Source organism: Ursus arctos, unplaced genomic scaffold (assembly GCF_023065955.2).
Source record: "Ursus arctos isolate Adak ecotype North America unplaced genomic scaffold, UrsArc2.0 scaffold_14, whole genome shotgun sequence".
Taxonomy (NCBI): Eukaryota; Metazoa; Chordata; class Mammalia; order Carnivora; family Ursidae; genus Ursus; species Ursus arctos.
In genome coordinates, this window is record NW_026622808.1 from 12232283 (window position 1) to 12257591 (window position 25309).

The following is a 25309-nucleotide window of genomic DNA, read 5'->3' on the forward strand; positions in this document are numbered from 1 at the left end:
TGGGCTTCAAATCAAGTTTAATAAATAAAACAGCCAGGGATTCAAGGCAGTTATCACTTCACAGTGTGGTCCTTGGTGGGGTGAGGGAAGGTCGAGGCCAACTCTGCAGACGGGCTCGAGCCAAAACCCTCTCCTGCTGACACCCGGGGCTGGGGGAGCGCTGCCCTGGCCCCGTGGAGGACCCCACTCCAATTTGTAAACAGAAACATAAATAAAACGAGGGAAGCGAGGAAAGAGAAGGACCAGGACCCCAAACCATCTTGCTGGGGAGCTTCAACAGAAGTATGACCCACGGGGTCAGGGGAACGGACTGGAGCCAGCCCCTCGGTGCTGCAGGCAACGGCGCCTCGGTACCAAGAGGGTGCAGGTCACCTGTCTCCTCGACCCTACACCCGAGGCTGCTCCGGGCTGGAGACAGGGAGGAGGCGGGTGGGGCGTAAAGTGCGGCGTTTCCTGAAGTGGAGAGCAGGATGGAGGTCGAGGGTGGGCGGGGCCGACATCGAGGTATATGGCTCTGTGCCCCACGGGGTTTGGCACCGAGTAGCAGCTGCCCACGACCCCCGCGCTGGGGCAGCCTGTGGCCCTGCCAGGTGCAGGGAGATGGAGCCAAGCGGAGTGCTGAGGGCGCCCCAGGCGGAGGCTGCTGGTGGGGGCAGCATCCTGCCCCATCTCCCCACCTCCCTGCTGGGGCAGGGACACCTTCCTTGACTCTGCTGGCTAGCCGGGGCTGGGCCCTCCGCCTCCGGCCGCCCAATGGGTCCTGCGCTGGGGGCAGCAGCCTGGACAGCACGGACAGTGGTGCCGGGCACCAAGGGTGCCAGTCTGTGTGTGAGGAGGGCAGGGCAGCGGCCCGGCCACCGCTCACCCTGTCCTTGACGTGTTCTGAAGCAGAGGAGACGTGACCCGAGGCCCACGAGGAGGGGAGGGGTCGGGAAGACTGGCAGAGGCAGGCCCCGCGGTGGCCCACGTCCAGTCCGGGCCACGCACGCCTGCCCGTGGCCAGGGATCAACAGGTCATCACGTTACAGCTGCAGGGGGAGAGACCGAGAAAGGGTCAGTCCAGTCCTACAGACGGCACGGCCTGGGTGCCGTGGGCTGAAACCGTGGCTCCCAACCTTGCCTCCCCCAGCAGACCGTGTTTTCACTTGTGCTGGCAGACAGGCTCCCCAAGGCAGCACTGTCCTTGGCGCCTGGGGAGGGCTGGTGGCTGGGGCAGGGGTGGGAGGAGCCTGGCACTGGCCCCGTTTGTACCTTTTTGGATTTTGAACCATATGAAAGTATTACCTAGTCAAAAAAATAAATAAGCCAAATTAAAAGTACAGAATAAAAGTAAAGAAACCAACAGAGCCTGCTCCATGTGGCCAAGCCATCCTCGGGCCCTTGGGGCACAGCCCTCCCCTCTCCACAGCGCAGCCTGAGGCTACGGGGGACCCAGGGTAGGGGGACCGGGGGCAGGGGCCGCACTCACTGTGACAGGGGCTCCGAGTGCAGCCCGGGGGCTGGGCACGCTGGGTGGGCAGCCAGGAAGGGATTCACGTCCCCAATGCCGATGAGTCCAAACTCGGTGACCGACAAGGCCACCTGTGCCGGGGCCACAGCCTCCTCCGGCTCTCCGTTCACATCCACGCGGCTAGAGATGAGAGGCAGCTCCTCGGGGAGGGCCCCGGGCAGGGCCAAGTCCACAGCCAGTCTCGGGCTGCTGCCAGGCTCCGGAGGGGCTGTGGCCGGGGGGTAGAAGGCTGGCTCGTCCAGGGCTGGGGGCCGCCTGGGCAGGGGAACAGCTGGGGGCGTGTCCAGCTGCTGGGACAGACGAGGCCCCGGCTCCGAGGACGGGAGGCTGTCGGAGCTCTCCCCAGGCTCACTGAGACTGCCGGCCGCACTGTCCACACTCAGCAGCTCTGCAGGGGAGAACACAGCTCAGGCCGGGCCCCAAGAGCACCACAGCAGCTCTCCTGGGACCCGTGGCCACCCATGCGAAAGCACACCCAGTTACAATCACACTCGTGCTTTCAGGCTGCAACCTCCACCGGGCTCCGGCCCAACCCGTGCAGGTCCAGCAAAGCCCATGGACCCTCCACACGGAGCTACTCCCACACACAGACAAAAGAAACCAGCAGGTCGTGACTCCTGGGTTTTGAAACCGAGACCAGGACACAACAGGTTCAGAGACATTAAAACAAATCAAACAGAATAAGAGAAGCTTGAAAGGCAAAGTGCAGATAAACGTGGAACCTGAGAAACGTCCGTACAAGTCTGTGAGAAGCAATTCCACAAGGAGGCAGATGTGGTCCCCCTTTTAGGCAAACCATGGAACCAACCAGATTCTGGGACAACCTGAACCCCAGAGTACAACAGACTGAGTCAGTCCTCATCCTTAGCTCTGTGGTCACAGTAAGAAACTCAGTCCCGAGTCAGGCCTTGTCTTGCTCCCACGTGGCCCTGAACCCAGACACCAGGGAGCCTTGGACACTCATGCAACCGCCCACATGGCACCCAGGGCCACGGGACACACATAGTACCCTTCCACACAACAACCCAGCAAGTCCCCGTGGCCGCTCCTGCATGTGACACCCCACCTACTAGTCCTGGGGTAGAGCCCCGGGGGTCCCAGGTCAGAGCACCAGTGAGAAGAGGGTCCCCCAAAGGCAGGGACCCACCCCACATTCTCACCTGTGTGCATCCGTGCCAAGGGGTCCTGCTCAGAGCCCAGGCTGTCAGCAGCAGGGGGCAGAGGCGGCGAGGAGCGGGGGCGGCCAGTGCCGTCGGGGTCACTGCTGTCCAGGTCCTGATCTGCATCCCTGTGGGGAGACTGCACTGTGAAAGGGAGAAGCCTGCCCGGGACGCCCAGCCGCCCACCCTGGGGCCCTGGGAGCCCGCCGCACGCACGTGGCTCCTGACGGGCCATATTTCCTCCGGCCCAGCCTCGTCTGCTGGGAGAAGTAGTCGTAGCGCTCAGATTTCTTCCACAGGTAGTAGTACTCCACACACTCGCCCACAGACCGTGTGCGCACCTGCAGGACAGCAGACGTGTCACCTTGGCCCCCAGACACACAGAGACGGGTCCTGGAATCAGTACTCTTGGACAAAGCAAGATTCCACCTGCAGCCCCCACCACCCGCTTCCGAGCCGCCCCCGAGGCACATCCCCTAGCTTTAAGCAGGACAGAACCCCATCTCAGAGACCCCACCACCTACGGGCACAGACCTGGCACCCTGTTCTTCACTTCACGCCCACGTGTCCAGTGTCTACCTTCCTCTCCTGAGATCACAAGCTCCTGGAGACAGCGGCATCCACCCTGCCCCTCGCAGCTCCCAGCAGAGAGGGGCGAGACGACCCCTGGTGCAGACCCCGGGGACAGAGCACCCGGCCCAGAGAGGACCATGTGTGAGCCCACGTCTCCCACTGAGTGCAGAGTGTTACTGACACTCCACGGGAGAGCTGCCCACGAGTGCAAACAAGATACCGTCAAAGACACGCCATGGGGTTGTGAACCCAACTCAAGATCGTATTTACAACAGGACACGGAAAACCAAAAAAATCCTTGTACGTAAAGTATCCTGGGAGGAAAAGGTGCCACAAACACGTGTCCAGCATGCAGGTGGAGTCCACCTGCAAAAGCTCTTAGGGCACAAGATAAATCACGGCGACAAAACAACCATCACAGGGAATACAGTCAGCGACTCCGTAACGATGTCGCACAGCAGGAGAAGGCGACCACACTTCTCGCGCTGCATGCGGACTGACGCACGGGACTGTCCGTCATGATTCCATATGCCTGGTGCACGCCTGACACTAACGTGACCTTCTGTGTCAAGGACACTTCAATTAGGAAAAAACTCTTAGAAACCTCTTCTAACGATTGGGGGCATCTTCCCACTTTGGAGGTGGGGGTAAGTCCTCTGTGGTCTCCCTGGGGCCAGCTCCAGCAGAAGCTTGAGAAGGAAACAAAGGCACTGTGCCAACGACACTGAGCTTAGGGAAGCAGCTGGGCTGTGGTGGGAACACAGGGTGCAGGGAACTACATCAGGCCACGAGGCACACATCGGACACCACGCTGGGCATGGTCAGCTGAGCAACATCCTTTCCTACACCAGCCCTGAGCAGCCCCCTCCTTCACCCCAAGCTCCTGGGAGAAGATGCTGAGGCCTGAACACGAGCACAGTTTCCACCAGGCCTTTCCCTACTGCCTATGTTCCCGGGAGCCGTGAGAAGGAGCCAGAGCTCCTGGCCCTAGAAGGACAGGACGACAGACTAGATGAGGGGTGAGGTGGGAGAGCCCCAGGGAGATGGACCGAGAGAAACTCAGACTCTGACACAGGACCACGGAAATATGCCCAGGCAGATGCCTCACGCTGCATGGCAGAGGGGCCAGGGCTCTGCCGAGAGGCCATTCTGGGAGTCATTCACAAAGCCACGGGCAAACGGCATCACCGTGGGATGTGCAGACACCAGCAACGATCCAGGTCTAGGGAAGGTATAGGAACCTGGCACTCAGCAGGGACCCCATCATGAGTTTCCTGCAGGTGGCAGAGGAACCCACGTCCTATAAGGAAATTAGGAGATCTGGGGCTGCAAGTAGGATCGAGGTCAGAGGTCAGCACTGCGGCATGGGCCCTGGGCACTGCACCAGGGATATGGCAAAGCAGTGCCCATGGACCACGAACAGGCAAGACTATTGAAGTTCACCCCTAAGAGTGGAGCCTTTGTTTGGGGACTGGAAGGTGGCCCAGCAGACATCAGCAAAGACTAGAACAAGACGCCAAGGGGCGTGTGGTGAGCCAGAGGTGGGCACTAGGGCTTCAGCCATGGCTCGCAGGAGTCTGCCCTGAAGCCGGTGAGGGGAGCCCCAACCTCACAGTGGGGTGAAGGTGATGTGTGCCTGGTCTCCTGAGCCCCTCCCAGCCCCAAAGAGCCCCCAGTAGAGCCCAGCGGGAGCAGGGTGGACAATGTGCTCACCTTGTTGGCCTGGATCAGGTGGAAATTCTTCCCATGCACTCGGAAGCCATGCTCAAAGTTCCTGCACTCCTCCTCACTCCAAGCACAAAACCCATCTGCAAACAGGAGGGAAGGCACAGCGGCATCAGTGGTGCCCAGGACATGGCAACAGCAGGGGGCAGGAAGGCCAGGGCCACACGCTCACCTCGGATCACCTTCACGTTGAACCGCAGTCTCCTCAGGGCCTCCTCTGCATTGAAATTGCATTTCACCAGCTCATAAAGCGCCTGGGAAGAAGCCACACTGACTTCCCACCTGATCGCCTCACCCGACCCACCCAACCCCAGAGCAACAGCCAGAGCTGTTCACACCACCATCCGGTACAAGGACACGGTGGGGGGGGGGGGTAGTCAACCTCCCTCCACGAGTGGGGATGTCAGGGGTGGTTCACAACACAGGAGTGGGGATGGGGGCATTCACACCACCTTCAGAGATGAGGACATCGGGGGGGCATTCATACCACCCCCGGGGCAGGGATGTTAGTGGGTGTTCAAACCACCCCCAGGAGTGAAGACTCTGGGGGGATGTTCACACCATTCTCAGGGGCAGGGACGTTGAAGGGTATTCACACCACTCTCGGGGGGGGGGACACTGGGGGCATTTACACCACCCCCAGGGCAGGGAAGTTAGTGGGTGTTCACACCACCCACAGGAGTGGAGACTCTGGAGGGATGTTCACACCTATCTCAGGTGCAGGGATGTTGAAGGGTATTCACACCACTCTCGGGGGGGGGGCACTGGGGGTGTTCACACCACCCCCAGGGCAGGGATGTTAGTGGGTGTTCACACTACCCCGAGTGGAGACTCTGGGGGGATGTTCACACCATTCTCAGGGGCAGGGATGTTGAAGGGTATTCACACCACTCTCAGGGTGGGGACACTTGGGGGCGTTCACACCACCCCCAGGGCAGGGATATTAGTGGGTGTTCACACCACCCCCAGGAGTGGAGACTCTGCGGGGATGTTCACACCATTCTCAGGGGCAGGGATGTTGAAGGGTATTCACGCCATTCTCAGGGTGGTGACACTGGGGGTGCTCATCCGTCATTTCCCCCATAACGAGTGTTTTTTGTTTCGATTTGCCAGCATCGCACGACCACACTGGGCAGAAGCCTCATGGCACACCACCCCCACCGCCCTCCTGGGGTGGCCTTTCCATTCCCCACGCCCCTTCATGCCTGAACACCCCTCCCCTCCTGCCCTGCGTGGTCCCCGGAGACACCTGAGCCGCTGACCTCTGACTCAGGGTGCTCCAGCGCCACGGCCCTCTGCACCCCGTGTGGCAGCCCCACCTGCTCGCTGTCTTTCACCGTTTCCCCCTCCGGGAGCTGCGAGCCCGCCATCTCGTGCCACCTCCGTTTCACCGCCCGGTACAGGAACTCCTCCACCTCCCTCTCGGGGAGGATGTTGGGGTCCCAGAGCAGCTGGTCATCGTTCTCGTAGACTGTGGAGAAGGAGGGCTGGGGTCACACCACGGGCACGCCGTCCGTGCTCACGCCAAGGGGCTCCCTCCTCTGACAGCCGTCAGAAGCCCCTGCCAGGGCACCTGCGGACCACCCGCCCAGTTCCTGCACAGACAGTACTTCGTGGCCAGTTAGAGTTCACTCCGGAACGCAGGTTGGTGTAATGTCTGAAAACCCATCAACATGAGGATGAAAGAGAAAAAACGACCGTCTCAGGAGACACAGAAACATACGAGACAGAACTCAAACCGTCAGCTGCTAACAGAAGGAAACGCCGTCCTCCAACAAAGAGCATCTATGGCAGCCCGCAGCCGACGACATACCAAACGGGACACTGAACACACCCCGAGTCTGCGAACAAGACAAGACGTCGTCCCTCACCCCCTCTCCCCTTCTGTCCTCGAGGTGTCACCAGTACGACACGGCGATGGAAAGAAACAGAAGACACAAAGATCGCCAAGAACGGAAGAAAAGCTTCAAAGTCACACGACCACATACGTAAGAAAATACCTACAAAGAACCTACAAAGTATTAAAATTGGTAAATAAGTTTAGCAAAGCCACCGTGTGCAAGATCATTCAAGACAACGAACTGCATTTCTACCAACAGAAATCCAGCAGACGTGAATTTTTCAAAAGATCTCTTCTAACAGCACAAACGGGCAATCCGGCGCGCACGAGACCGCTACAGACAACACCGCTGCATTTCGAGAGGGGAACCACACGTGTGGCCTGCAAGTGTCGACGGTGTCACCACACAGAGTCTCCACAAAGCAGTCTCAGGATTCCGACAACTCTAACCAACACCGAGCAGCCGACAAGCTAATTAGCAACTTCTACGGACGTACAAGCAGCTTCCTGAGGCTGGAGGGCTGGCATCGTCTCAGACGTGGGTCAGACAGCGTGGCGCCCGCCAGGGTCCCACAGGGGAGACCAGCGAGCAGAAGGCCCACAGACACACACGCGACAGACACTCCGCCCTGACAGCACCCTCGGCGGCGCGGCGCGGCAGGACGGCGTGCTCAATCGCGGAGCCCGCACAGTGCACGGGTTGAAGGCTCCCAACCCACACCTGCAACCACACGCTCATCAGTACATCAAGTCGGAGCATTGCTTTCCACGCGACGGGGAAAATAAAGAGGAACAGCTTCCGCGAAAACTCCTTTCACGGCACACACACAGTATGGTCAGAGCCAACTGCACCTCGGACATCATTGCGACTGAAGACACTGCCAACAGGGAGAAAACGTGGCGGTCCCGCGCCGATGACGGTCTTGCACCCGGAACGCCAGAAGGACCCCACAAGTCAGAAAGAGAACGGCAATTCCATTTAAAAATGCGTAAAGAGCCTTGAGCAGTGCCTCACAAGAGATCTGCAAACGGCCAGTAAACACAACCCCTTTCCAGAGAATTGCCGATGAAAGCCCCAACCAGACAGCCCTCGTCACCCACAGACCCCGTCACGTGTGCGCGAGGACGTACACCAGCAGGGACTCCCACGGGTTGCTGGAGGGAGCCCGAGCAGCACGGGACAACTCCCAGCCATCTGTCCAGAAAGGTGCACGTATGTCCGCGGAGAGACACACGCAGAGACGTTCGGAGCCACGCACGGAAACAGCCGCCCTGTCGACCCACAGTACAACAGACGAGCAACGCGCTCCATCCGCACCAGAAAACAGCACACGACAGCATACGAGGTCCACGCGCCACACGGACAGATTTAACGTCTCTGGGCTGGCGTGGAGGGAGACACCAGCTCCCCTCCCCTCAGGACCGAGGACCAGCCGTTCCCTGGAAAAGGCCTGGATGCCACACTCGGCCAAGGCTGGGGTTCCACACTGAGGTCTGTCCGCGCTCAGGACCCTCTGAGGGTGTAGCTAGGAAGCGTGCAGTGCTGCCTTCTTCTGGAGGAGGGTCTCAAGTGTCATCAGGGTCACAGAGACGCACCTCCACAGTCCCGTGACCCAGCTGACCTGCACTTTCCTGTCTCCTCCTTTACCCAAACTGCTTACGGGGGAGCAACCAACACATGCCACCAAGCCCACGTCCCAGCTCCTAGCCCGAGGCCTCAATATCTCTGCGGAGAGTCCATCTCCTCTGTCTGTCCCACCTCACCGCCAATCTCAGCGACTGAATAATCCTGGGAGAGACTCCTAAGCCAGGCGTGCCAGCCCTGGGCCCAAAGGGGCTTTGAGGCCAGGAAAACAAGACTTGGGTCAATAGCCATGTGACTTCACTTTCCATTTTCTTCACCTATAAGCGAACACGGCAATGCCTATCTCAAAAGACCACGGGCCTCACTCCATTTTCCGGAGAACGAGGACAGACAGACATCAAGTCTGGGACAGAGAGCACCCGGTCATCTGGGACAAGACCTGGACACAGGACGAGCTGGGCAGGGAAAGGTGTGCACGCCTGGAGAGACGAGGACTGGGGCCTGGGCAGGAAGGGAAGGAGCAGGACGGGGTGGACAGAGCCGAGGGCAGGGGAGTGGGGTGCTGGCTGCACAGGGTGGCAGGACCACACAGCGCTGAGCTGAGGGACAGTGAGCAGGAAGGGGACACAGACTGGTCCACGTCCTCCTGCCCCTCAAACTCCCTCCAAGGACTGGGGAACTGGCTCTGGGTAGGCACGCAGCGAGTTCCTTCCTGGCTAGACTGGAGTTCTCCTTCTCATATCCCACACTTACTAGGCCCCACTTACGTTTCTCACCGTGACGGTCCAACTGCAGGCTGCTGAGGTCGGCTTGGAACTGAGGCCCAACCATGATCTCCTGCAAAAGCAAAGGCCCAAGACAGTCAGGGCTGATGAGAGGCCTGGCCACAAGGTGCTGACGTGGGCCCCAGGGCGGCCGTCCAGAGCCCAGGGCTCATCTTTGCCATCTCCCCACAGATGCCAAGTCCTGTGGTCTTGAGCACAAGAGGCGGAGGAGGGTGTGGGTGGGTGTGAGTGATGGAGTCTGCACCCACTTGTCCACCTGTCTGGTATAGCCAGTCACGTGGCAAGGGGGGGTGAGGCCCAAGGACCCTGGTGTTCTGAGGTCCAACCCAAAGGCCCCAGGACAGGACAGGGACAGGACAGGGACAGGAGCAGCTGTGTAAGTCCCAGGTCTCAGGAGCACGGTCAAGCCCCACCCCCGCTCACCTCTCAGGAGCCACGTGCTCAGCCCTGCCCTGAAGGGGCAGAGACCCACGTTGAGGGCGCCACTGGGTCAGAGCCACTCACCTTCTTACATTTGTTGGCAGGAAGAGGGTCCTCCTCTGTGTCGGACGACGTGGAGGAGCCAGGGTCTTTGTCCGCATCAGCCAGGAAGCAGGCTTTGGGGAAAGGGGAGCAGCTGAGTCACACCCACGGCACCGGGTGGCCCACCCTGGCTAGCGGGCTCTGGGGCACCACTGCACCTCCCCGACTCTCCGTCCACCTGACCCCATGTGACCCACACCCTGGCCAGATGACAGATGTGCAACGGGCACAGGACTGGGGACTCAGGAGGCTCCCCCTGCTGCGGGCGCTACCCCGCCAAGCCCGGAGCCTCAGCACCTGCCAGCCTCACCGGCCACACAGGCAGGCAGAGCCGAGGGGAGCACGGTCTCAGGGAGCTGCCCCAAATCGGACAGACTTTCAGTTACAGGAACCAACTCCCTCCTCAGGTCAACCAAAGCCACTCAGTCTCCGCCCACAGGTCATCAAGAAGGTGGGAAGCCCACAGGAGCTCAGACTGTAATCAGGGCACCCACGGGGTACGAGGCATCTCTGTGCACAAGTGCCTGGCCCCCAGCAGCCCGGGCCCTCCATCTGCATCCCCAGAGCCGTGCCTGGCCAGCCCAAGGGCAGGAGCAGGAGGGACACCTACGTCCACTCTGGTTAGGAAAAAGGTCGGAGGCCTCATGGGAGGTCACGGATGGGGTCAGGTCATCAGCTGAGGACTGTGTCTCTTCCTCTTCTTCCCCTGAAAGCAAATCCTTCGCTATTTGTTCCTTTTAACAAGAAAGCAAAGAATGTGTTTGTGGTTTGTTTCAACGATCTCAAGATAACACACGGTAACGGCAAACAGTGCTGCTGATACCGTGACTGACACCGCGAGCCCCACTCTGGACACATCTGAGCGCGCCTGTGGGCCGCTCTCCCCCTCTGCAGACGAACAACCCAGGCGCGTGGGCAGGCCAGCAAGGGGCACTCCCTGAGCCCGGTCCTGCAGTCCAGGAACGAGACAGTCCCAGCTCTCTCCACTAAGCAGGTGGGTTTCACCTCCGGTGATAAAGCCTGCCCTGCTGACACCCGCCCTGTGACCTGGTCAGGACCCGGAGTGCCTGGCCCAGGAGAACCGAGCTGCATCTCTCCTCCCGGTCTCCGCTCCGCCCCTCCTCCAGCCCCAGCCCGTGGCCACTCTGACAGTCAGCTCTGACTGTTGGGGGGGGGGGAGCTGTCACACCTGTCCTCCCTGAACCCTGGCCCAGTCCACTCACCTTGTCCAGGGTCATGTCCGGGAGGTTGGCTGTGGTGTCACTGCCCTCGCTCTCCCGCTCCGAGATAGGGTCTGAGGCCTCATAGCCATAGAGGGCAAGCAGCTCGTCAAGAGGCATGTCGCTGCTCTGCAGGGGCAGGGTTGTGTCAGGAGGGGCTGCTTGGGGTTCCGTGCCTCCTCACCACACTCATGGCAGCTAACCCCCGCCAGACCCCCGTCCTGCACCCAAGGACTCCCTTAACCCCAGGGAGAGGCAAGGGCAAGACACCTGCACCCAGAGAGATCAACTCGGTGCCTGAGGTCCCCAGCCTTGAAGGGTGGGGCCAGCACCGGCCTCTCCCTCCACAGGGTCCTGCCCAGGCTTAACCCCAGCAACGGAAGACGACTAGCCATCTGTAACCCACCACCACACCTCGTGACGTCAGTGAATCAGAAGGGAAAACATGGCCGTGCTGATCAACGTGAAAGAAGTATCTGGTAGAATCCAACACCCGCGTCAGGTTAAAAAAAACTCTCAGTACAAGTAAGTAGGGAGCAGTCCGCCACATGGATACGACAGAGACGCCGTCAGCCCTCGCCGGCAGAGCACCCCCACTCCAGATGAACGAGAAGGGAGGCTCAAGCCCACCCCAGGGAACGGACACGGTCTGCTGCTCCAAGCCGATGCAACGTGAGGAGAAGCGGACTGGGAAGGAAGACGCAAACCACCACCACCTTCCTCTCCAGTCCCGCCGCCAGGTCACTGCTTCCCACGCCTGCCTCCCTCCTGCTGACGCCGGCGCTGTCCAGCCGCACCGTGTCCTCACCCCTAGTTCCCGGTCAGCCTCCCAGACGTCCTCGCTTGATCCCCCAAGATGCCAGTTCCTGCCCTGCCTCACCCCCCACTGAGCCCAGGACCCCGCTGATCGCGATGTTCACGCCACCGCCCACACGTTCTGTGTGCATTTGCTGGGGGACTAACACCGGAGCCCAAAGACCCCCGTGGGCCTGGGGCCCTTTCGCAGCGACTTTCCTGAGAACACGACGACATTATTTCCGGCTGTCTGTGCCGACACTCCTGCTGAGGGAGCACGTCACGGGTGGAGCGCGGCACCCTACAGTCGAGGCAGGAGCGCCAGAGTGCGCGAGCCGTCCACGGGCATCCCTCTTCGCCACCCACTCAGCTGTAAACGTGCTGCTTGTCCTCAAGAATGCCCTGTGCGAAGTTCCTGGGCTTATTCTCTCTCTCTGAGCAGATGTCGTTTTAATTTTTCACACGAGGAATGGGGAAGCACACGGAGTACCCGCCACACCCCAAAATGAGGGTTGGTGCAGAAGCGCCTGAGTGCTGCGGTGGCAGCGCCCCCACCACGCAGCTCGACTCTCTCGGGACAGACCGACTGGCAGGTGATGACGGGCCTCCTGTCTGGCCCTGCGCAGACGTCTCAGACATGAGCCAAGTCGGCCATCCCTCCAGACGAACGACTGTGCTCACTGTAACAGCAAAACTCAGGCTTTTGAGCAAAAAACTTTAATTTTGGGAAATCGGGATCTAACGTGAGCTTGATAAATTTGCAACGTCACTTGTGAAGGTGATACAAAATGGCAGCGTTTCTGCTTTTATCTCGGAAATTACATTCTTTCTTAACTTGTTTTTTGAGTTCAGGTTAGTTAACACATAGTGTAGTATTGGTTTCAGGGCTAGAGCTCAGAGATTCATCAGTTCTAATAACACCCAGTGCTGATGCCATCACGTGCCCTCCTTGAGGCCCATCCCCCAGTTACCCCATCCCACCTCCCCCCCCCCCCAGCAACCTTGCTTGTTTCCTAGAGTTTGGCGTCTCTTATGGTTTGTCTCTGTTTTCATCTTACTTTATTTTTCCTTCCCTTCCTCTGCGTTCATCTGTTTTGTTTCTTAAATTGCACACATGAGAGAGATCACATGGCATTTGTCTTTCTCTGATCTTCACCAGTTTTTAAAAATTATAACTGAAGAAAACCTAGATGAGGCATTTAACTAATACATGCCTGATTTTAGTTTTTAGTTAATTTTGAGATGTTTTAAACTCATTTTAAACCTGTTTAAACTGTTTTTCCTTTTTTGAAGAAAAGACTTCTGTCTTTAGTTATGAGACCAAACTGGCACCAAGCAATACATGGCACCAAGCTAGGTAAATGCCCCATGATTACTACTTAAAGAAAAAAAAAATTCCCAATACTTGAAAGATGTTTGATGAAATCAGTGTTGATATTGTAATGAACTGAAAATCCACGTGCCGAAGTGCTAACCCCAACGTGACTGTATCTGGAGACTGACTTTTGCATCAAGAGTCACAGTTAAATAGGACGTGAGGATGGGACTCTGATCCAGTAGGATTAGGTCCTTAAAGAGACCCCAGACAGCATGCCCGCTCTTGGCCACGTGAGGACACAGAGAGAAGGCAGCCACATCTAAGCCGAGAAGAGGGCCCTCACCAGAAACAACCCTGCCTGACCCTGAACACAGACTTCAGGCCTCCACAATTACACTGTTTAAGCACCCTGTCTACAGTATTAACAAGCAGGTTTCTTAGGTTTGGTAGTGTGAACTAACATTTGCAAGATGGACAGGCTGGAGAACCGGTATGTTGCAAACATCTTACAATGCAGAAGGTAACAGGATCTCAGGGGGGAAAAGCCAGTGACAAGCTCACCACCAATGGGTTCTAACATAACCACATCCAGAAAGTTCACAGGGTACAGTTGTAGAAACCACTCTGCAACCACCACCACAAAACTACCACTTACTGAACTTGGGTGCAGCATCAAGAAACGTGCACAATTCTCTGAGATGGTGGCCAAGTACCCTCCCCTCTTCCAAGAACAGATCTGTATGAGGCCAGGTTTATACTTCAGAACATATCACGACAGATTAACGTCTGCCTTGAAGACAGCAGCTGGGCTCTCATGTCTGCTTCTGCATTCTGCATTTGCAAAAATATAAAGCTATTCCATTCTTCTCTCCAACCTGTTTTTGGGTTTTCTTTTTTTTTAAAGACTTATTTACTCCATTTTTTAATACTTTATTTAAATTCAATTTAGTTAACATATAGTGTATTTTGGTTTCAGAGGCAGAGTTTAGTAATTCATCAGTCTTACATAACACCCAGGGCTCATTACATCATATGCCCTCCTTAGTGCCCATCACCCAGTTACCCTAACCCCCCATTCCCCATTCCCTCCAGCAACCCTCAGTTTGTCCCCTGTGATTATGATTAAGAGTCTCTTATGGGATGTTTCCATCTCTGGTTTCATCTTGTTTTATTTTTTCCTCTTCCCCTATGATCCTCTGTTTTGTTTCTTAAATTCCACGCATGAATGAAATCATATAATTCTCTTTCTCTGATTGGAATATTTCACTTAGCATAATACCCTCTAGTTCCATCCATGTTGTTGCAAATAAGATTTTTTTGATGGCTGAGTAATATTCCATTGTGCGTGTATATATAAATATAGATGTACATATAACCCACATCTTTATCCATTCCTGTGTCGGTGGGCATCTCGGCTCCTTCCACCGTGTGGCTACTGTGGACATCGCTGCTGTGAACATGGGGTGCACGTGCCCCTTCGGGTCACTGCATCTGTATCTTTGGGGTAAACCCCCAGTAGTGCAGTTGCTGGGTCATAGGGTCGCTCTACTGCTAACGTCCTGAGGACCCTCCACACCGTTCTCCAGAGAGGCTGCGCCAGCTCGCGTTCCCGCCAACTGGGTAGGAGGTCCCCCTTTCTCCACATCCTCGCCCACATCCGTCGTTTCCCGACTTCCTGATTTTGGCCATTCTGACGGGTGTGAGGTGGGATCTCAGTGTGGTCTTGACTGTGTTTCCCTGAACTGAGTGACGTGCAGCATTTCTTCATGTGTCTGTTGCCCATTTGTATGTCTTCTTTCGAGAAATGTCTGTTCATGTCTTCTGCCCATTTTTAATTGGATTATTTGTTCTTTGGGTGTTGAGTTGGAGGAGTTCTTTATAGATCCCGGATACTAACCCTTTACATGATAAGATATCTGCAAGAATCTTCTCCCATTCTGTCGGTTGTCTTTTGGTTTTGTCGACTGTTTCCTCTGCTGTGCAAAAGCTTTTTATCTTGATGAAGTCCCAATAGTTCATTTATTCCAGAGAGATAGAGAGTGAGAACATAGGAGAGAGGAGGAGAGGGAGAGAGAGAATCCCAAGCGGACTCCCCTCTGAGTGCAGAGCCTGACATGGGGCTCAACCCCACCACCACGAGATCAGGACCTGAGCCAAAACCAAGAGTCGGGCACTCAACCGACTATACCACCCAGGCACCCCCAACCTATTTTTGTTTTAGAAAAGTTACTTTTTCATCTTTTTTCAAGATTTATTTATTTCAGAGAGAGAGAAAAAGAGAGAGCTGGGGGAGGGGCAGAGGGAGCCAGAGAAGCAGATGCCCCACTGAGCACAGAGCCCGATGTGGGGCTCGATCCCACCACGAGATTGGGAGCTGAGCCGAAACCAAGAGTCGGACGCTTCACCGACTGCGCCACCCAGGCGCCCCTATTTTTTTTTCATTTTCATAAATGTCTGTTGTTTCTATTAACAATGCATTTACTGTATAATCTACATAAAGCTCTTTGAAATCCTCAATAATTTTTAAGAGCAAAAAGGGGGTACTGAGGCCAAAAAAGAGAGAACAGTGGGTTTAATACTTAGAGCCCTAAAGCCCCAGAGCCCCATGACCAGGTCTGGCCTTACCCCCCGTGACCTCAGCTCCTAGCACAGCACCTGGCGCTTCAGAGACACTCAGGCATAACTTGTCCCTGTGAGCAGCCTGGGGACCGGCTCCACCAAAGGCAGAAACAGTGAGTGACCCAGAGGTCCTAGCCACTCAAGGGCAGAGGGACCAGCTTAGCCAAGTACCTGAGCAATGAAGTCCTTCTCCAGCCCGCCCTCGGGCTTCTCCGGGCCTCCCGCGGCCTGCTCGCACTGCTCCCGGATGCCGTAGTTCTGGGAGAGGATCTCTACGAGGTTGAACTGATGGTCTGCAGAGCCCATGGACACCACTGTGGAGAAGACACCAACCTGCATGAGCTGCTCACCCCACACACCCCAACCATCGCGCAGGGCAGAGGGCGGCCGGGGTAGGATGCGACAGAGGCCCAGCTGTCACCAGGCACAAGCCCCACAGCCGTGGCCATGTGTACACATGTGTTCATGTACACACACGGGAAGGTCTGTGTGTGTGGTCAGCACGGCCAGTCACCACGGAGGAACCCCCAACAGAACGACTGCAGAGAGAAGAGCACGCCCAGCTAGCTGTACACACACGCTCTGGAAATGCGGGGGATGTGTTCTCCAGGGGGCTCGCTCGGTGTCCCCTCACACAGACACCTGTGGCAGTGTGGGGAGGAGCCCACAGACTAGGAAGAAGTGAGCACCGGGGGAGCCCGGGCACAAAGAGCAGAAGGACCCAAGAGGGCCAACGCCCCGAATGCGGTGCCCTCAGCTCCTGGAACACGGAGGTGATGCCGCACGCACACACCCATGCGTCACTGCAGGGACAGCACGGTACAGGGAGACACACAGGAGGCCCGACAAACGCCAGTCCTTCCTCCTTCCTCAGTGGAGCCACAGCACGACCACCTGCACTGGCCAATGGGTGGCGGACATGACCAGATTTTTGGTTTTCCCAAAAGAACCAGGATGCGTTCGTTCATCGCTCTCTCTCCACCCTGGTCTTCGGTCAGTCATATTTAAAGAAAACAAAGACGAAAGGAAATGGCGAGGGCTCCATCCACCCAGCCCAGGGAGCAGCAAAGGCTGCGGCTGGCCTCCTCCCTCCACCCGTTCCACACGCAGGAGGGGGAGCTGCAAGGGGCCAGCTTGGGGGCGGGGGGTGCAGAGCACCTGGGAACAATGCCCACCTAGCACCAAACAACCCAGTTTTCCTGCCTTGGCTGAGGTGCTTGCCAAGCCAGTGGGCCACCCCACGATGGAGGCCCTCTGGTCCTCTCCTGGGCTGCCCTGCCCCCATAGAAGATGAGAGAGTCTCAGCCACTCGGCCCACACACACGTCCTTGGACTCTGGGAGCCAGCACACTGTGTCCAGTTCTGCCCAGCTGAGCGAGATGCGCTCTCTTACAACCACAGAGGCCCCGGTGGCCGTGGGCAGGGGAGGAGCGGGGCAAGGAAGGTACCTGCTGCCGTCTGCAAGCTGGGCTCCCCGGGGCACAGGCTGTGAGTGAGGCAGGAGGCCACGCCAGGGCTCTGCCTTTCCAGTGAGGAGGCCTGCAAAGGAACAGAAGCAAGGTTGGCTCGGCTGTCTTGACCCGCTGGCGGAGGCCTCTGCAGGACGCCTGGGAGCTGGTACAGCTCAGAGCCCAACTCCTCAGGCGACCTCAGGAAGTGGCCTCAGCTGGGAGAGTCTCCTGTGGCTTCTGTGCAGAAACTGACAGATTCCAAAATACATACAAAAAGTCAAGGGACCCAGAGAAGCTAAAACAATCCTGAAAGAGAAAAGTTCCTGATTTTGAAATTACTACAAAGCTCCAGTGGTCAGAACAGTGTGGCACTGACATAAGGCCAGACGCGGAAATCAAAGGAACAGACCTGAGTATACAGAAACAAACCCACAGTCTTGCTGCCAACGGAATCGCAACAAAGGTGACAAAACAACTCAGTGGGGAATGAACGGTCTCTCTGATAAATGGTGCTGGGACAACAGGAAGTCCACAAGCAAAAGAATGAAGCCAAGAGCCTACCTCACACCACACACAAAGGAGCTCAAAACGGACCCAAGACCTTCAATATGAGAGCTAAAACTACAGAATAAAACACAGGAATCAATCTTCTGTGGCCCTGGACACACGCCGCAGTTTCGTGGATAGAACATCAAAAGCATAAGCAACAAGAGGAAAAATACACCAACAAAAAATGTTTCTCCTGAAAGGACATCATTGAAGAAGTGAGAAGACGACCCACAGGGGGAGGGAGACGAGGTCTGCAGATCACGAGAAGGGGCCCATATCTGGAATATGTGAGGAACTCTTTGACTCACTAATGAAGAGGTAACTCAATTTGAAAATGGGAGAAAAGGGGGAGCGCCTGGGTGGCCCAGCTGGTGAAGCGACTGCCTTCGGCTCAGATCATGTTCCTGGGGTTCCAGGATCGAGTCCCTGCTCAGTGGGGAGCCTGCTTCTCCCTCTGACCCTCCCCCCTCTCATGGTCTCTCTCTCTCTCTCTCTCTCTCTCTCTCAAATAAATAAAATCTTTAAAAAACAAAAATAAAATAAAATAAAATGGGCAAAGGATCTAAACAAACGTTTCTCCAAAGAGACACGCAGGTGGCCAATAAGCACACAAGAAAATGCTCAACAGAAGAAGTCAATCAAAGGACGGAATGCAACACGGGGCAGGTGCTCTGGGAGACAGTCAGCAGTCCTGCAGAAGGTAAGCAGGTTACAGACGACCCAGCAAGTCCACTGCTAGGTGGACACTGGAGGGCTCAGACTGTGTCAATCCAACATACGCCACTCTGGCGCACGGGGTATTCTGAGATGACGCCAACCGAGCAAAACCAGACACAGGACGAGCTTCAAAGCGGACGTAATTCCGAGTGGGTGCCTCCCCCCAAGCCCGTATCCGCCTTCCCACGACTTGTGCCCACACAGACTCAGTCCTTCTGTCACGTGTACCGCTCTTCTGAAGAGGCGCCCACAGGAGCCCAAGCCCTGACCACCCCTGGGTCACTCACTACGACTTCTCCCACGGGGTGGGTGCTGCATGTGTTAACCGACTGCTTAGTTCTCTCTCGACAGCCTGTCTTCTGTCAGTCTAAATCACAGGGCCCCCACCTGAAAACCGAGGACGGGCTGAGGGAGAAGGGACACACATCTGCACTAAAGCTCACACGTGAACGTTCATGGTGGGACCTTCATGAGAGCTGAAGGTGGGGAGAACACAAACGTCCATCAGCTGATGAAGACAAACCGAAGCAGAACAATGGAGCATCCCTCGGCCGCGAGCAGGAGCGCGGCGCCCACCCGCGCTGCCCCGGGGACGGACCCCGAGCCCCCGACGCTCAGGGAGGGAACCAGACACAGAAGGCCCCGCGGCGTGTGAGTCCACGTGTGGGACACGTCCAGAACAGGCTCCTCCACGGACGGGAAGGGGGCTCGTGGGGGCTGGAGGCTGGAGAGGGGATGGGGGGGTGACTGCTGATGGGGACGAGTTCCTTTTTGGGGTGATGGAATGTTCTAAAGTTGACCGCGGACAGTCATACAGCTCTGAATGTACTGAAAACCACAGTTCTCTGCACGTGAAAGTAAGTGAATTGTGTGAATATACCTCAGCAAAGCTGTCTGCACGCGCGTGCGCAAACACACACACACACACACACACACACACACACACACAAAATCTGAATATTTGACAAAATTAAGCTTAGGATTTAGAAAAAATTTCCTAAGAATTTCCTCACTGGGTCCTCAAGAAAACCTCAAGAGGTTGTGTAATCTTCCTCCCATTAAGAGAAACAAGGGAACTAAGCTCAGAGAGATCAAGTCACTTAACCAGAGTCACACAGCATGTAAGCAGTACAACTACAAACTCCCACGCAGGCTCTGTGGCTCCAAGACCCTTTACAGACCCAACACCATAAATCAAAGTACAGCAGAGTCCCGAGAAAGAGCTGGGAGACAAAGCCAAGCCACCGGCACCTGAGCACGGCAGGCTGGGGCGGACAAGGACCATGGTGCAAAGACGAGGAACATGCCGCCGGGTGGGACTGAGGCCCCAGCTCCCCTGGGAGCAAGTGTGGCGTGCGTGTGCGTGTGGCCTCCGCCAGGACTGTGGAGAGTTCTGAGCTCTGGGCAGGCAGTGTCTTAGGAAGCGTAGCCCCAGGGTGGCAGAGGCGGTCAGTGGGATGGACCTGGGACCCCCCAGCAGGGGCTGGAAGCAGGCAAGGAGCAAAGGGCACGGTGGCCGGCCGCAGGGCCTCACCTCCAGGGCACAGGGGCTGCCATCAGCCCATGTGGTTTGCACCCATGGGGCCAGCATCCTAAGTGTCTCTGAAATCAGACCTGCTGACTCGCCAGCCTCCCGGGGCTCCCTCTGCCATCTCAGCCAGGGCATCTCAGCAAGGGCTGGCTTTCTGTCTCCTGCTACCAAGAGCTCTGACTAACAGGGGAAACGGAGCAAGGGCAGAGTGCAGACAGCCCATCTTCCAGGGACAGTCAACTCTGCTCCCATGCGGCACCACCCAGGAGGGCCTCAGGTGTGGCAGTCTGAGGTCCCTGACAGGGTCTGAGAAGCACGCGGCCCTCATCTGACACAGAGGTTCAGGCAAAGGAGGGGAGAGGAACAGCTGGGAGTGACAGAAAGGGCAGCAGCGGGAAGCCCGGCCCCCTAGGGCAGGGGCTGGGGGAGGGGGTGTCCATCTCCAGGCGGGGGTGGGGGGACTGCTAGGAGCACCCAGTGGCCTCAGATCCCCTAGTTCATTCCCAGATGACTCCAGGGTCCTCGAAACTCACCAAGGAACACAGACTTCATGGTTCTCTTCCCTCCCTGCCCCAACATCTGACCTCTAGATGCGAGCCCACCCCCAAAAGTGGGATTCCCACGCGCTCCACTTCCTTTGTTCAGAACACTCTGGGTGTTTCCATCAGAGGGAAAGCCGTCCATTTTGCCAAGGTGGAAAAAAAAAAAACAAAAAAAACAGGATGGGGAGCAGGCTAAAGGCATTCTGGGTAACAAAAAGTAAGGGAGTGAGGAGGAAAGGAACTGTGGAGACATGGTTCCAAAGAAGTGGGGAACCCAGGTCTTGGCAAGGACAAGAGAGCTCATCCGTCCCGTCTCAGGTGGACCCTGACGGCTCGGCTCCGATGTGGAGGCCAGTCACTAGGAGAATGGAATGCAGGGCCCTCCTCCCCGCCAGCGTCTGGTTCCTCCCATTGCCCTTCCGGGCACAACCCACAGCAACACCGTGGCAGACTGCACACTCCAAATTGGCAGCACCCACGTGCTCTTCTCCCACTGAGATGCTGGCTGGCCTCCCCCCTTCCAGAACTGAGGTTCTGTGCCCCCTCCCTGGGGACCTGGATGGGCCTGGGACTTGGGGCGGGGGGCTCCATGTGACTTAAAATGCAGCTCTTCGGTTTTCTTCTGGGACAGTCACCCAGCCACCACGCTGTGAGGAAGCCCAAGCCACACAGAGAGGCCGTGGGCACGTGTCCCAGCCCGCAGCCAGCGTCCACAGCCACGTGTGAGCAGGGAAGCCTCCTCCACCCCGGCTGGCTCCAGCCCCAGCTACCAGCCCACGGCCACAGCAGGAAGACCCTGAGTGAGAGCCGCCCGGCAGAGCCCAGCCAACCCTCTGTACCACAGAAGATAATAAAACCATGGCCGTTTCAACACCACGAATTTGAAAGCGATTGCTTACACAATGACAGCAAGAGCCTCCACCTAGCCCCGCTGCCCCACCATCCACGGAGCACTTAGGCTGGGCCGGGTGAGGCGGCAGGCCCTGGGTGCCCTGCAGTCAACGGGGAAGCAGGTTCCGCCCGCCTCCACCCACACGAGTTACCAGTGTCGCCAGGACACAGGGAACAAACCAGTGGGAGCGGGCATGCACAGCACTGAGGGGAGACCTTGCAGTGCTGGGACAGCACGGAGACAGCGGAGTCCCTCCGAGGAGGACACAAAAGGGAGCCAGAGCAGGAGTGGGGGCAGGGGGAGGTCTGTGGGGACCCAATCGCTGGGCTGAGGATCACAGACAGGAGATGCACTTTACCCAGAGAACAAAGGAAAGCTCTGGAGGATTTTATGGACAAGACAAAGACAGTGTACTTGGGTCTTTCAAAGATTCATCTGGTATGGTGAGGCAGACGGTACAAAGCTCTCCCATCTTTCCTCATGGTGCTGAGGGTTACTGCAGCACCACCAGAACTCAGGCAGCTAACACCGATCAGGCACTTACTGGGACCTTACACACTGCCGTCTTCAGTGCTTAGAGACTGCTCGTCACCGGTAACTTCGTAAGGGTCAGCCTCCCCGTGCACGCCACTGGGAGACCTCTTGACTCTAGGGTCTTCCCATTTCAGAGATGGGGAGACAAAGCTGTGGACATTCAGTCATCTGCCCAAGGTCACAAACAGTGGGAGGCTCGAGCAACAGGTGTCCTGGGCCCAGGCTGGCTGCACTCATCACTTCCAACACCCTCACACTTGCTGGTCCTTTACTGACCAGCCTCTCGGGCCCTTTAGGACAGGCACCATGGGGTCTGTGCTCACATCGAGACCCTCGGGGCCTCACACAGAGCCACGCACACGGGGGAGCTCACACACAGCCCTCCTGCAAAACCAACTCAAATTCACTCCACGGGGCACCACCGCACACAGTGAACAGGTGGGACACGGACACCCTGGGCAGCTGGCTGCTATGAGGGCTCCAGGGGCTCTGCACCGGGCTAGGCAGAGTCAAGACCCAAACCCAGCAGCTCTGCCAGGCCAAGCATGCTGCCCAAAGGCCACCCTTGTCCCTGAGCCAGAAGCACACACAGACACCAACACACTACCACCACAGCCCTACTGGCTTCTGCCTCTGATCCCAAGGCCAACCACCGCCCTATGAGACCTCAGTTTCCCTAAATGCCCCCTCAGAAAGGAGAACAGTCTAAGAACCCTTTGGATACAGCCACCCAGCACAACTGGCTGCTGAGGTCTGGCCTTGCACCCAGACACCCACACCCTCTTTGGCGCAAATGCAGAGCCTGTTGCTGGCCCTCAGAAGGTCACTTGTGGGAGAGAATGGCCACTCCCACCCTGCACCACACCCACCCGTGTTGTGCTACAACATGAAAGCCCACTCAGCCCCACCACATGCCGAATACCCCACACACGTGCTAAGTCCGGCTGGGTGGGTACCTTCTCCTCTCCGGGCCTCCGGGGCCCCGCCCATCTCACGAGGATCGCTTGCTGAGCCCGAGGCCCTTGTGGGGTTGGCCTTAACTTCTGCGTGCCCAGACCGACACGTCACGTACCAAGAGGCGCATTTACTGAGCCCCGGCAGGTGCACCGTCTCGTCTGACACTCAGCAGGGCCCTCAAAGGTGAGGGCAGTCCGCCCTGTCTTAGCCAACATTCCAAAGTCAAAAAAAAAGGCCCACCCGAAGTGAAAGTTTTCCGTCCCTGGTTTGACGTGACGTGAAGCTATTTGCTGACTGTGTTTGCCCAGACGGTCCTTGGCGGGTCTGATCAAGCGTCACGGTTCCAAACCCTACACATCCTCGAATCGGAAAATCTCTGCATCCCAAAGCGCATCTGGCCCCAGGGATTTCGGGGAAGGGGTCTTAGGCCAGCTTCACGGACCAAGAACGGAGGCTCTGAGAAGTGAGGCTGGTCGGCCCGCCCGGAGGAAGCCCCGACGCCCTAGGCCCCCACCGCACCCCCCGCCCCGTGCCGGGGGTGCTCAGGGCGGGCCCAGCGTCGGAGTTCGAGTCCCGCCCGGGGTCTGGGAGGAGCGACTGTGCGGTGCCCCGCACCGTGGGGGCTCGCAAGCAGACTGCGATGCGGGTCCCACCCGGGGTCCCGACGGGCGAGCGCCGCGCGCCACGACCGCGCGCCCAGGGAGCGCACTCCGCAAAGTTGGCCAGCGCGGGGAGGGCAGGGCTGCGCGCCGCCGGGAGCGGGGGTCCAGGGCCGAGGCCCGCGGAAGCCGCGCTGGGGATCGAGGGCCCGGGAAACCGCGCAGCGCAGCGGGGCGCGCGCCCCCACCCCGCGTCCGCCTTCTCCCCGCAGGCCCGCCCCGCCCCTGCCCACCCCACCCCGCGCTCCCGCCCCCCGCCCGCACATGCGCACTGCACCCCGCGATGTGGCAGCCGGCGGGGGGGGGGGGTGGCCGGGGGCGGCCGCCGACGGAGCTCCGCGCCCCTCGGGCCCCGACGGGCGCGGCGCCCGGGGCCCGGCCTCCGCGCCCCGCGGCGGGGGGTATCCGCGCCCGGAGCCCCGGCGCGGCCGAGCCCTGCGGCGGGGGCCGCGGGCGCGCGGGGGCGGGGGGCCGGCTCCCCCGGCCCGCTCACTCACCTCCGCCATGGCCGTGTGTGCGCGGGAGGCGGCGGCCGTGCCGGGATCCCCGGATGCGGGGCCGCGCGCTCATTGGCTGCAGCGCCCGGGAGGGCGGGGGCGCCGGGCGGGGCCGGGGCGGGGCCGGGGCGGGGCGCGGGCGGGCGCGTAGTAGGTGCGCGGAGCTGGCTGTGCGGGGAGCGCGGAGCGGGCGCGCGGATGGGGTGTGCGGGGCCGCCGCCGGACGCCGGCCTGGGCCGGGCCTGGGTGCGGGGTGCCGCGGACCGAGCCGCTGGGCCCTGGCAACCACCCCTGCGCGGTGAGCCCTGTCCCGTTTCCTCCTTGCGACCCCCTGGCTAAGTACGGTCAGTGCCCCGAGTGGGGGCCGCGGCCGCGGGTCGCCCGTGCGCAAGTGCTGGGGCCAGGATGGAAGGCTGGGCAGCGTGCTTCTGGAACTTTCTGCACTTTTGCCCCAGCGAGGACCCATCTCGCGTGCCGCAGAGTCGACCGAGGCTGCCGAAAATGTGCCTGTAGACGATCCTGGAGGAGGTGGCTCCCCGGTGCTCGGAGCCAGTCCCGCAACAGGGAAGGATCCGAACCCGGGGCCATTTGGCTCTGAACGCCCTTGCTGTTTTTAGTTTATCGATTAAATGTCCGTGGGCCGTGTTCACGTTCCGAACCTGTGCCAGGCACTGGGCGGGGGGGGCTTTGAACCCGACAGCCCTAACATTTTAAATTTCATTGAAACATTCGCCACATTTTAGATTTCAGTCTGACAGGGCCTGTGAGCACCAGGAAAGAAGGTGTAACAAGAGAGGTGTCATCGAAAGCAAGAAAGGAGGGGCGCCTGGGTGGCACAGTGGTTAAGCGTCTGCCTTCGGCTCAGGGCATGATCCCGGCGTGATGGGATCGAGCCCCACATCAGGCTCCTCTGCTATGAGCCTGCTTCTTCCTCTCCCACACCCCCTGCTTGTGTTCCCTCTCTCGCTGGCTGTCTCTGTCTCTGTTAAATAAATAAATAAAATCTTTAAAAAAAAAAAAAGAAAGAAAGAAAGAAAGCAAGAAAGGACGCAGGGAGGCCAGTGGGAGGCCATCAGCCAGCAGAGAGGTCAGCTGGTGACTAGGGTGGAGGGGTGCAGACAGAGGTGGACAGTTTGGGAAGGTAGACCCCAGAAGACCCCCGATGCAGTGAAGGGGAGCAGGGTGTCAGGACAGCTCCCCAACTTCTGGCTGGCACAAAGGAGTGGATGGTGGTTCCCACCAAGACTGGGGCGGTGGGGAACTCAAGAGCCTGTCTCTTTCCCAGCTCTCAGCCAGGGCAGTACTGAAAAGTTGAGATCCATCGGGGC

The 25309-nt window shown here is 58.2% G+C and overlaps 1 protein-coding gene across 4 annotated transcripts; it reads right to left on the reverse strand.

Annotated features, from left to right (window-relative positions):
- Positions 1–24026, reverse strand: MIER2 (MIER family member 2). 4 transcript variants are annotated; one of them, XM_026480817.3, is made up of 14 exons: positions 23982–24026; positions 17101–17191; positions 15824–15966; positions 10924–11049; positions 10311–10434; positions 9683–9774; positions 9161–9230; positions 6288–6439; positions 5141–5222; positions 4957–5051; positions 2887–3011; positions 2671–2798; positions 1469–1898; positions 1–1028 (listed from the first exon to the last, which is right to left on the reverse strand). In XM_026480817.3, the coding sequence occupies exons 1-14, from the start codon at positions 23988–23990 to the stop codon at positions 1007–1009; spliced, it is 1689 nt and encodes a 562-aa protein (XP_026336602.1). In that variant the 5' UTR covers positions 23991–24026; the 3' UTR covers positions 1–1006. The 4 variants fall into 4 exon arrangements, with proteins under 4 accessions (XP_026336602.1, XP_026336604.1, XP_026336605.1 ...); XM_026480819.4 differs by having other exon boundaries at positions 1–1284; XM_026480820.4 differs by lacking the exon at positions 23982–24026 and adding an exon at positions 23066–23237.
- Between the last annotated feature and the right edge of the window lie 1283 nt (positions 24027–25309).